At 35.7% G+C, this 13,369-nt stretch overlaps 1 protein-coding gene across 1 annotated transcript in view; it reads right to left on the bottom strand.

The window, feature by feature from the left end:
• Window positions 1-13,369, bottom strand: part of SPATA17 (spermatogenesis associated 17) — a 102,248-nt gene that overhangs the window by 19,997 nt on the left and 68,882 nt on the right. Inside the window, exons 8-9 of the mRNA XM_075708315.1 lie at window positions 9,516-9,667; window positions 517-652 (exon numbers count right to left, since the gene is read on the bottom strand). Of these exons, the coding sequence (XP_075564430.1) occupies window positions 517-652; window positions 9,516-9,667 (288 nt within the window). The remainder of the gene's footprint in view (window positions 1-516; window positions 653-9,515; window positions 9,668-13,369) is intronic.

A 13,369-nucleotide genomic window follows, 5' to 3' on the forward strand; every position in this document is an offset into this window, starting at 1 on the left:
TAGCGCTACCAAACCAGAAATATATGAGATACTCCTGACAAAGCAGGCAGTTTAATGAGACTATCTTAACATAAAAATGACTATTCACTAATCTTTAGAACTTTCCAAAGATTATAAGCAGTAAAATATTTTGTTGTTTTTAATCAGGTTTTGTCATAATTTTCTGAAGGTTTATCTTAATGTGCAAGAGTAAATATGAAATCTCTCTTAAATCAGAAAAGGCAATAGAGATAGAACAAAACTTTGCAAAACTTATATAACCAAAGCTGTACTTAATCAGGCTTTTAAATCCTTAACTTGTAGGTGGGAGAGGTGTTGAATTTCCTTGCATTGAACTTGAAAGAGTTGAGGAAACCTGGCATCTCATCACATCAGCTCTAACCATGTTATTTTACAACATGCTAGAAATATTCCCATTGGATCCCATGATCTCTGGATCAGGCCCCAATTCACTTAGTTCTAATACAATAACAATCTAAAAATGTAAAACTTTCTTTAAATTTCGCAGTGGCTTACCTTGTCTGCTACCCACTTCTTAGGCTGTACTTCTCGGAAGTGTTTAATTCCATAAGTTTCTTGGCCATATTTGCCTGACCTATGAATTGATGGGTCATACTTCTCATTTTTATGATACGAAGAAAATGGCAGAAAGCTGAAATTCAAGAATATTTAAAAATCAGTTATGGTCTACTCTAGATACCACAGGATTGATGTAAACCAATGCTACAGGAGGTGACATGAACACACATTCCTGCCATTTTCCACTACCTTCTTAATGTTCCCTCTCTGTTTTGAGAGGATTACTGCAATTTCTCCTATAGCTGCTTTTAAATTAAATTTGGAGCAAACAGATACAGAGTTTCAACAGGATAAAATGAAGACTTTCTGTATGAAGATATAACTTGGTTCACTTGCATTTCTAGATTATTACTTTGGCTGTATCTGCACTACCAACTGGTGTGATGTGAAGAATGAGCAGGGTTCAGTTTGCTGGGATCTGCATGTTGACACCTCAAGTCTTAGCAGGCAGTGCAGTCTGTGCCAGCTGTTAGTGGCAGGCACGCACCGTGCACAAGTATAGAGCTCATTTTTGGAGAAATTTGCATCTACTTTACAAGTCATGTAGGCTCCCAACGCATAACCTCAACCTGATTGCTCCATCAGGACGGAAACATTTCAAGCATGCCAGCAGCATAAGCATAAGCCAAGGCAAATTTGCACCATAAAGAATCCTCCCTGTGCCTTAGACTAGGTAAGCGTCCTTTGATATCTGTTAATCAAAGCTAAATAAACCGTATTCTCATTTAGCAGAATAGAAACTTATACAAATAGTACTGTTGACTTTCATGTATTGGAGGACCACAAAGCAAAGAAATTATTTCTTCTGAATTTACAAATTGTGTACTTTACTCCCAAGTAATAATTACGTCCTAATTAGCAGTCTTTTGGAGCCTGATTCTTTCACCTTTGGCCATACTGATGGTGAACTGACTCCCTGCTTACATAGTGCCACTGAACAGCAAAGCTCCAGCTACCTCTTTTGGGCATGGAAGAGGTTTTCAGATGGATGTCCCTAACTCTCATGGGCAGCTACAGGTTTTCTGGGTAGGTACCACAGCAAACTGTATGGAAGAAGGTCTTAACATCTTATATACATCTTATATGCAAAGGATCTGCAAGAGACCCTAACAAAGGTGTCTTAGTTCCATCTATTTCAGTTTGCAAGAGAGTTATGAGAGCAAACAAGTACATTTTAATATAAAGTAAAACCTTGTAAATTAAGCTTATCATTGCTGGTATTCTGAGAAAGCAACATGCATTCTTTATTCTACAAGTGCAGGGAAAATTATTATACAGAAAAATTAGAAATATATGCTTCAGAAGTTTAAAACATCACTTTAACTGCCATGACAACAGGTGTAGTTAATTAAAACCTTTTCCTAGTTGAAAGCTTTTCAGAAGTCCCTATAGAGTCAGATAGTTGAACAAGTTTTTGATAAATACAGGGATTAAAATACCTTTCTTTGTCTTTCAGCTGATACAGACTCAGAAATTTTTTTATTTGGACTAACTGATCCATCAGCAACTGTTTGAGTGTTTGTTTCCTTAAATTGCATTTCTTTCTTTCCACTTCATAAAAAGAAACTATTTTAGAATCTTGCCAGCTATATCAATTTATTCTATCAAGTACCACAAACAAATGTCATGTAAAGTTAGTGAAAGAAAAATACTGAGTTAGCAGACTTTTAAATTATACAAAGCTATAGTAGCATGTGTATACTCATGGGAAAGGACACTCTCACATAAGACAGATTATAGTACTTGTAATGCTAATTTGCACATGGGATGGACATCACACACACACAAAAATTAATGTGGCCCCAGTGTCCCAGAGAATACATCGAAGGTGCTGTGAGCCGGCTGCTCCACTTGCAGTTTTTATCACTTCTGAATTGCATTTTAATAGTACATTTTTCTTTTGTTCAGACATGAAAGAAAATTGGCTTTCTCAAGGGATTGGATAGCTGAGAAGACAAGGCTAGCAGTTTAGGGATTTGCCCATATATGCATAGAATTTAGTTGAGCCATAGCATTTATAATTTAATATGAATACTATGTCTGCAAACTTGATACACCAAATGGCAAAAAAATTCTTGAGGAAAGCAGAAGATAAAATAAATTATTATAGTTTTTCCTATAAAATTTCCTACATAGAAGTTCTGATTTTACTGTGAATCAGTTAATCTGAGTCTTTTTGGCAAATGAATACTCAGAGTAACCTGCGTTCTACCATGATTCCAAGCAAAAAAAAATGCATATATTGTTAACACTAAGACACAACTAACAGTATGTTCTACGCTTAGTTACTTAGTACACAAATGTGATTTTCTGCATTCTGCTGCATATCTCCTCCAAGAACATTAAGTGGAGTATGTGCCATGCAGCCTGGAATGTATGTCTATGGCTGAGAAAAAAAAAAAAAATCAAACCAACTATGAATTTTTGAGGAAGAATATTGAACAATAAAAAATACTAAAATTGAATTGAAAGAACATTAAAAATATAATAGGATATAACAGTATAAAGTAGTCTAAAGTGGAAACTTTCTTTTTTTCCTTCTGTCTATAGTTCTGCTGTCTAGGCCAGGTGGGCAGATCCTTATAGTGATAACAAACTACAAGAAAGAATGATATGCTTGCAAATTCAATGTCTGTTTAAAGCAAGTAAGAATTTTCATTGCTCTATGTATATAAGTAATTAAAAAGAATATTAAAACAATTTTTTGTGTTAAGTAGGGTAACCAAATTAATGGGAGTCATACAAAAGCCATTATACCCCCACAACCAATAATCATAGTAAAAAGCAATAGCACTGCAAAACACTTCAGTAATGGTATTGTGTTCTGTAGCTTTATATACACACCTGACATAGCTTTTCCCTAAATTAATGACAGTATGTGCTCTGATGTGGCAGAAGAGAGTGATGGAAGGAGAGAAAAATTAAATCCAAACAATGGCATGAAGCCATTATAAACTGCACAAGTTTAGACCTCAATAGTTTTTTTCCACAAAAAGTTCACTCAGAGGATTCTTATATCCGGGTTTCAGCTTTTCCTTGTGATTTAAGCATAAATTCAGAAATTCTTAAAGGTTTTCAGTAAATATAACAGAGACAGCAGTAGTAGGATCTAAGAAGAATTAAATTCCATATGATGATATATCATGCCAGAAAACATAGTTAGTATAAGCTGAGCCTTTCCAAAAGTTGATGATTTAATGGGAGATGAACTTTCCCTAAGGAAATAAATTTTAAAATTAATTTTTTTTTTTTTTTCATTTCACCCACCACAAAAGCTTGAATGAGACATACACCAAAGAATACATTCAAGACAGTGGGAAAGAGTTGGAACCAAAAATGGGAAACTATCTCAGGTTCTACAAATAGCAGCATTACACATACACAACCTGAGGGAGGACCAGGACCAAAGCTGGCCCTGTCACTGGTAATGAAGGCCAGCTGTGCTGTTGCCAGGACCATGCTATGTTGAACCTAATTAGCATAAAAAGATCTAGAAGCCTCGACTTAGTAGCTGATCCTGGACTTGACAGCTGCTAGTGGCATGTATTTAAATTTTGAGAGATACCCTGGATATTTGTTGTTAACAAAAATAAAAATTGCTTTCTCTCTCCCTTCACTCATCCTATCCTGCACCTTCTTGCTACTATTAATTTAATCTTTCTAATCCTTCTTTTCCCCACACTTTTATGCCCTCATCATCTTTCTTCCTGCATCTCCTCACCTACCAGTTCTTCCCTCCATTCTGTCTCTTTTGTTGTAATATCTCTCACTATTGTGACAGGAGATGGAAGAGGCCTTTTAGGTGCTGAAGGCTTTCCAGTTGGATTAACCGAGATGATAGAAGCAGCAGTAGGTACTGGGATCTGGTGTCTATGGCAATGTGAGAGGAGAGAGCATCAGCACAGACTGTAAGGAGGATGTGTCAGTTCCATCATTTACTGCTGGGCGGCAGCGTCCCAATGCTATATGGTACCAACCAACAGGACACAGTTCAGAGGCATTTACTTTTTCTTGAATTTAAGTGGCAGCAAAAACCAGAGTGGTCCTTCATCATGTTCTCTGGATCTGCCCAAGAGGCAAAATCCCAGCAGTCTAGCAGTGCAAGCATGTAATCGTGATATTAGAAATGCCTCCAACTTTACCCAGACTTCTGAGAAAGAACTGACAATAGATCTACTGCCACACACACTGCACTACCAGGGCACATAAGAACCACTAAAACCAGTGAACTAAAAGGAATATTCTGCTTCTATGTTTTTTCAAACTTTCATAATATTTGTATGTACTGTATATTTTTGTAAATTAGTAGTGAAAATACTACCAAAATCTTAACTCTAGATGTGTGATAGTGTTGTTAAATTTTTATATAAAGTGGTTCTATGCAATAGAAATTCAATTCCTTGTTGTCTTGATCTAATTCAAATAAAACAATTTTGTCTCACTTTGAAGATGACCATGAACTATTAGTTCCAAACAAACTATGCTTCTCTATCGGGAAGCTGTGAATCTGTAGTCTTTTTTTTTTTTTTTTTTCTTTAAATAAAACATGAAATCAATTTTAAACTCTCAAATTTGGGTTATACCTGAAGTAATTTCTTCATCAAATCCAAAAGTGTCTATCTTTTCACTTGGGGAACAAAGGAAGAAGCACAGTGGTTTTCCATAGCAAAACAACTGCAGCAGGGCAGCCATTATTTAATTCATAATGAGTACGTATTAAAATCAAGGTGTGATTTACAAGAATAAGGTCAGACTATTTTACTTAACATATCCAGTCAGATTATCCTTAGTGCAGTATTTTTTCTCCGTGAGAAACTTTTTTTTGGTGCATTATTACACGTATTTTCTGCAGTAATATACTAAATACATACTTTTTCAATCAACTATCAATCACTTTTATTTTAACATCAGTAAACCTAAGAATCCTCTGGCTGTTTTTGTTTAAACCCTGTCTGTGATAATGTAAAGTGGCAAAGCAAAGCCTAGTCTAGTTCTTGTAGGAAGTAAAAGAGATCTCTTCTGCAGCAAATTCCAGAACTTCTTAATTATACACAGACTTATTATCTGCATCCCCAGTGTTATAAAGTACCAGAACTTCATTAGAAAAATTAAGATGGAAAAATGAAGGCACTACTTTGTAAATTTCCAGTGGAAATTAGCTGGAAGAAGCAGAGGAATACTGGATCAAAAGAGGGTAATCATGCTTAACTGTGCCCTAGAGCACCCGCATGTATAATACGATTTGCACAGTAACTACCTCTCCTATTACTGCTTGTTTGGAGTATTCTGTGTTAATGGGGTTAGCTAATTTAGTATTTTAACTTAAAAAGACTCTGCTGATTAATAAATGTTGCACACTGTGCTAGTAATTAAAATAAATGGAAGAGTTACAAATAGAAGTTGAATTGTTAAGAAAACATTATCTGAAAATATATGATAATCCCTGTTTATCATAATACAATAACAGTCCGGAAAATATGCAAATTGCTGAAGTTGCAAAGCATATGAAAAACTAAGTATAATTTGAAAAAAGTTTTCACATGTGCTATACTTGTATGACATAAAATGTAGTAGCCATTTTCACTGCAGCTAAGTCAGAAATAAAGTAAAAGATCTTATAAATGTAGAAATTAAAAGATTTTTTAAAATCTTAAATCTTGGAGTGACTTGCTTTTTAGATTTTATTACTATTAATACCAGGCAGCTCATAACACTGATGCTCTTGCAAGTATAGAACTTATTTAGATCATTAACTTCTCTGTAAGTGTCCCTTTCGTGCACTGTGCTGTGTAGCACGGAAGCACCTAAGCAGGTTCTAAAGGAAAGCATTATCTTGCTGAGAATAAGCCCGTGAGGAGCTTGGTGCTGCAATATTCACACAGCATGTGAGAAGGCAGGGTGTGCAAACATTGCACTCTGCTGCACAAAAGTGAACCAGGGTGTTCAGGACGAGCTTGGCTATCTCCAGTACAGCACTGAGCAGGGACATAGCCAGAAGCCGAGGTGACTAGCCTGATGTCGCACCAGAAGACTACAATAAATCAGAAAACATCAGCCTTACACTATTGCCGGTTTACCCCTATACGTTGAGACTTTATAAAGATGTTTAATAGTACACTTTGAAGCATCAGGCAAATTATGTGAGGTAGATTTCAGTGAAGTTAATGAAAATAATTTACATTTTTGTTCTCTGGAAAATTAGGCCAGCATGCAGCTGCATGCAACTGAGTAAAGAACTTTTCATGCTTAGTGATCTAAATCTGCTGGATCCAGCAGTTGGTGTCTCCAACTAAACACTAGTTTATTAAGTGGCCATCCCAAAGGAGCCCAATTGTCATTCTTACCCAAGCGGAGGGGGAAATCACTTCATTTGTATGAAAAATAGAATAATAAGGCAGTAACAGCTTCAATTACATGAGAAAAAGGAATCATTCTTATTAGGCTAGATTACCCAGTTGCTCTTTCATTACAAAATAGGACATTCCAGCAGTTGCTTTAAGTACAACATTCTCTCTTGCTTTCATTTGTACTGCTTCCACCTTCCTCAAACTCTCCCACAGCTTTTTCAATTATTTCTGTATTTTATCAGAAGCAAAAACTTTCTCAGAGCTTGAAACACGTAGAGAAGACATATTACCACTTTAAAGAACCCTGATAATCAGCTGTGAGTGGGAATTCTGAATGGTTTTGGAAATTGCAGATATACACCGACAATTTTTCTATCCTAAGAGGTATCACACAATACTCACTCTGGAAATATATAGATCAAGGACTGAGTTTGTCTTTTTATGCAAACACAAGCTTTCTCAACAAATGCCACACACTTCCACTGTTCATTCTCTCCTTATTTTCTAAAATAGAAGAATAATCAGCATAGGAAACACTACCAGGAAGAAATACAGTCCCAAAGTACACAATTAGATAGAAAGAGACAGAAATTTGTCAGTTCATAATAGACACTGCTGAGAAAAAAAATCTGAGTAACCCTTTGCTGACTCCTCCCTAGAGACTGGCATCCCACACAGCAGCTGCAGCTTTACTAGCGAGCGTTAGTCCTGATGATGACCTGCAACTCTGTCATCACCTTTTCAAGGTTACAGATGTGACCCTTGCATGGCTGGTTGAATATGAAGCACAAACAGAATGATCACAGCCTGAAAATGTATAATACACCATGCATTTAACGTGCATGAAGCTGAGAATCATTGGTGTTAGGACATTGCTTCTGTGCATTAAGGATGGCACTAAATGCTTCTTTATCCATAAGGTAAATAAAGACCCCTGATCAATTAAATTCTGCCAAAGTTGGAGACTCCAAATTTAAACTGTGCAAAACCAAAGCTTCACAATTCACTCACTGAAGAGAGTCAGTGAAATATTTATTGCAGGAACTGACCTTCTGAAAAACTGTTGACACAGTGATGTTTGGGGTAAACCTTATCAAATAAAGACTGGGCAATAGAGTCATGCCTATAAATGAAGGATATAATCCATCCTCACTTGGAATGCATCAGTCAAAACTTATTCAGTGAAAAGAATACTTTAAATGAGAGGTAGAACATTAATTATTGCCTGGTGGGGTTTTTTTTAAATGTCACTTCCTAGAAAGAAATATTAAAAAATAAAAAAGGCCCAGATTTAAGTGGAGATGTGAAAGTCAAGCCACTGCCCCCTCACCCCAATAAATGAAAGGATACAGAGAGGAATAGAAAACTGAAGGATATTTTTACTTGTAACTTAACTCACTTTTGGTTTTGGTATGAATGGAATAAAAAGTACTAGATCTCATTTTTGGCACCAAATAAAAAAAAAAAATAACATTGCCTAAAAGTGGAAAACTAGCCGAGCTAAGATTTTTTTTTCTTTCAAAACTGTTTTTGAGTAGAATTTCCATTTAAAGTCACTGTTAATATTAAATTGGAGAAAATGTGAGGGAAACGATCCAACAATAGAAACATAGAAGCTGAACCATGCAAATGCAATTGATTCTAGCATTTTTAAGTCCCAGTCCTGAAGCTGACGCATAGCAACATGGAGCTGATAGGAAAGCTTGAAACAGATCACAGATAGCAAAACATTGTGTCCCAGTGAATCAGTGGATCACAGGCAGCTCATGAGGAAAAGTGATTCCTTTCTATCCTGAGTTCTGGTATTAAAGTGTCAAAGGATTGCCAAGAGCAGTGAACTCAAGGGAAAAGTTGACAAAACATCATTTTTTTTCTAGTTAACTACAAAGCCAGAGCAGGTGACTTAACAGGCTTTTTTATAACTGAACAAAAGAGTTCCATCATGATAAGAAAAGGATTGGAAATATTTTGGCAATAGCCTTAAATGTTTTGGCATGGACTATGTCTGCATTTGGGATTGTATGGAAAAGAACTGGCCTGCCTGACACTACTACAGATGCTATGGCTTAGGAAACCAAACTGCTTCAAAAGATGATTACAGTTTTTGCATCATGTTCTAACAGGTGCAGCACGTGCTCCCTTTCCTTCCAAGTGAGCTTTGGTAGTCTACTGGGAGAGAAAGCCAGTCTCATTGGCATGCAACACCGTTTTTATCTCCCATAGTCTAAGCTCCCTGAATATGAAGACTGAAACAGTATTTTTTCCTTGGCAAAGTGCATGTGGTAAAACAGAATTTGTATTGGTTTTCTTATTTCCCATTAAACCCATCTGTTGCATCCCATATTATTATTACAAGTTCTCCTATAGATTCATAGATATGGATGGCACATGTGACACAATTACAAGATAGGGTCTCTGCCCTGAACAGTTTATAATCTAAGGACACAGAATTTAGAAGTATGTACATAGAATGTTTGCTAGTAAGCTGTCAGGTTTGACATTTCATTTTGTCAGGCATGAAAGGTTTCTGAAAGCAACAGAATAAAGAAAACATTCTCATAACAATACCAGAAAAACCAAAGAACTTACTCATTGTCATGTATACAGTTTCTCCATTCCTCCCTTTTCATTTCCTCTCTGGCCTTCTCTAGTGGTGAATTGATTGATGCTGCCACTCGCAAGGTTGGTTGCAAAGGCTTGTAGCGCTGCCGCAATACTTCAGCAGTATCACGGAAAGGCCCCTGAAAGGTATAGGATAATGTAAGTGTTTTATTGTGGGGTTACAGTTCTTTTCTTTCATTCTTTTATTCATGACACATCACTGATGAAAGAGGACATAGAATGTCTGGGAAGTGTAGCAAGACTTTTCTTCCAAAATAATTAAAGCAGCTCATTTTGATAGAGAGTTACAGATAACACGAAGGTTGATAACATGCTCTAAAGCTCCAAAGAGAGTACGAGAAATGTGCACTCCAGATTTATTTAACTGCTACTAAATATTTATTATTTTAAACAATACATTGTTAGAACTGGTTAGGAAAACTTAGTTTTTCCTTAGAAATAAATATCAGTGAAATAAAGTCTGATACACAAGTATTAACTGTATCTAGAGTCTGCTTAAGCAGAAAGCTTAAGTCTTTTCCTTTTATACGATAAATAATGTTTTAAATTAAAGAACATGCTCTTTTCAATTTAACTGTAAAGTTACCTGGGAGGGAACTTAATACATGACTTTAGATATAGTTCTTCTAATACAATTCAAACTAATGAGTTCAATAATATAGGTGTATAGTCCATTTTTTAAAAGTCTAATTCCATGTTCATTTCATTATTCTTAAAATAAAGAAAACTCATAATTCTTTCACAAGTCTCTCTCTCTCTACACATATATATCTTTTTTTCCAGAGTATATTGTTTAATAACTGATCTTATCAGCATCTACCATTTAACAACATAGATAAATAGCAGCAGGAAGTTCTTTCCTGTGCAAAGTGACATATCTTATGTCTTGCTTTTAGTACTAACCAGTAAGAACTTACCTGGAGTATAAGTAGTGCCATATTATGCTCAGGACAGTTTAGTGGCAACTCTGGATTTAAAAGTGTTGCTAATTAATTTTTGGTTTATTTTCACCATTGTTGATCTTGCAATGAACTAGTGAAACCTTCAGAAACCATGAACAGACAAAGAATCCTAATCACAGCCTTTACTCTTAAAGATATCCTTCTTTAAATAGGTTATCACTAACAAGTCACAGCTGGAGTTACTGCAAGCACGGAGTGAAGACTGTGGGGCTAATAAAAAGAAATGATTCACGCCTCATTTATGTTCACTTATGTTTTACATTAATAGAAACCAATAATAGGAACCAGTTACCATAAAAGTCATGGACCGTAAATAACACAAATGGCAAATAAGTATCATCTAGTACTTTTCACAGCTGGACAGGAAGATTGCTATATTTGAAAGTAGTTAATGGATTTTTATTGGAACTTTACTTTTTAAAGGCACAGAACCATGATTTGGAGATCTTTTTAAAGGTCCTAGTAAGCAAGTGAGCATAATATTTACACTTCTTACAGGTATTTTCTTGCTTCTACTTTCTAAGTCCGCATAAAAAAATACGTTTATTTAACATGATCACAATAAGTCTTTAAAAACAGAATGAAAAGTGTTATTGCCTGTGAGAGAATAATCAGTACTAGAACAGGTCATTAAAACTAGTAAGTTATGTTCTAGTAATATATAATTTGATGATCAAGTTATAAAAAAAGTTTAACATTTATAACAAAAAATGAATTCTCTGTATTGCAAGATGTTTGCATGAAGTGGATATATGGAGCAAAGAAGAAAGAAATGTACTACTGTCAAATAATATCAAGATAAATACATTTGCTTTTAGAAAACAGTCTTTCAGAATATTGTATTTCTTCTTCATTGTAAAACATTGACTCATATTCCATCAGGGTAAGGGCCAAATCAGATATCCAAGCAAGGATTTTTTTCCGTCTTTAATTTCTAAGACCTTCTAACTCTTTTTCAATCCATAGTTCAAATGAAATTAATAGTGTCCAACTAGTAATGGAAGGAGGGGGGAAAGAATGTAACTAAATAATAAATGTTAGCAGATCAGCATTCTTACTACTTTACCATAAAATCAGAAACTCATGACAAAAATCATGATCTACATGAAATGATACGTTCTTCACTGCCCCCATTCCAGGAGAGCTAACTAAAAAATCGCCTAAAAATGGCAGTGTGCTTTCTGTTATTAATGCCTTTTAATGAACAGATGACTAATTTTAGCATTATCTATGTTTCCATCAAACTGTAATTCTAGTTAACTCAGTAATAAAAATGATAGATCTAACTGATGTATAAGCATCATTAAAACTTTTCTTTTAAATACCCTACCTTACCCACACAGAGATTACCTATAAAATGCTAAATACCCATTTCCCTACAAGAAAGCTGATAGATAGCTAATTTTTTTTCCTTTAAACATATGTAATTGACATTCTCATATAAAATATCCAACCCTATAGGCAATACAAATTTTAGATACCTGAAAGAACAGTGAAGTAACAAGTGACTCACAGTGGCCTGGTAGCTATTAGAAAAAGAAGCCTGGTGCCAAAAAAGTGTTACCACAGAGAACTAGGACACAAGTATATCTAGTAATTAAATTCCTTATTGTCACACCAGAGAACTTTCAGGATGATGCGTTCTGATGGGTTTTCATTTCCAGCTGTTTCATCAGCTCAAACCAATGTCCTGTCTTAGACATACAACCCTAAATTGTCAAAGTGTTGTGCAGGGATTTAGCCGTGTGACTCCCATTAACATCAATAAGAGTCGCACAGCTAAATCCATGCGCTGTGCTTTGAAAATTTACCCCACAGTGTACATCCCAGGGTGCTGAAAGGATTAAAGTATTATATAGTAAATTCCCTCTTTGAGGTGCAGAAAATAAACAGAACTCTTCTGGTTTGTTCTAAAAGGCTATCTGTGCATGACTGCTGTGTGCGTCTGAACTTAGAAAGGTCTACAAAATATTAGAAATCCAAACAGAAGCTTGCAAGATACTTTGTATACAGTAAAGCAGTTTTGCAAGAGCAACTTAACAATGGAAAACCTCTGAGTTCCGTTCTTTATTTAAAAGCATGACTCCTATACCATGTCCACTACGCAAAATCTTCCCCCGTATCCTGAGAGACAATGCATTCAGTCACATCCCACTGAAGGACTGTCATAGGCCCTTTGGTCCCAGAAGGTAAAGATATAATGTCATATTTATCTCAACTCCTAACTCCCTGATCACCCAAACTGTTTGTTGGCTCACACTTTGTCTCAATTCTAATGTGAGTCAATGAGTTAATTCAATGAGGATGCTCAAGCAGTCAAAGTATGGAGAACATAAGGAGGGAAGGACAAAGGTGGAGAATTGCCCTGAGGTTGATCCTTACTGATATAAGCAGTGTGAATCTCTGTCTGGCTCCCCTCTGCTTCTCCAGAGGTATTCTGGCAGGCTTGTATCTTCTCCTCATGCTCTAACCCAATTGCCTTTGCCTTCCTGTCCGACCACCAATACAGACTCATCCTGCTACAGACAAGTCAGTCATGACATAAAGATGAGAAAAGTTTCTTCTGTGTGGGTTAGCCAGTATGCCCACACCTGTCCCCACTGAAGAACAATGTGGATGCAATCAACAAACCAGAGGTCAATTGTGGAAGATGGCATGCGTGCACATAGCTTGAACCCAGCAGCAGTTCAAACTTAAAGGCTATGTTCAGATCACCTCTACCAAAAGCTGTAATAATATAGTAAAATAACTAAATTGATTCAGAGAAATAAAATACCAATAAAAATATATTATACATTGCTTATTCCTTATTATTGTTGTTTAATTTCTAGCAGCTAAATGATTGCTTCAGTGAAAGTT

The sequence above is a fragment of the Pelecanus crispus genome, chromosome 3 (genome assembly GCF_030463565.1).
Source record: "Pelecanus crispus isolate bPelCri1 chromosome 3, bPelCri1.pri, whole genome shotgun sequence".
Classification (NCBI taxonomy): domain Eukaryota; kingdom Metazoa; phylum Chordata; class Aves; order Pelecaniformes; family Pelecanidae; genus Pelecanus; species Pelecanus crispus.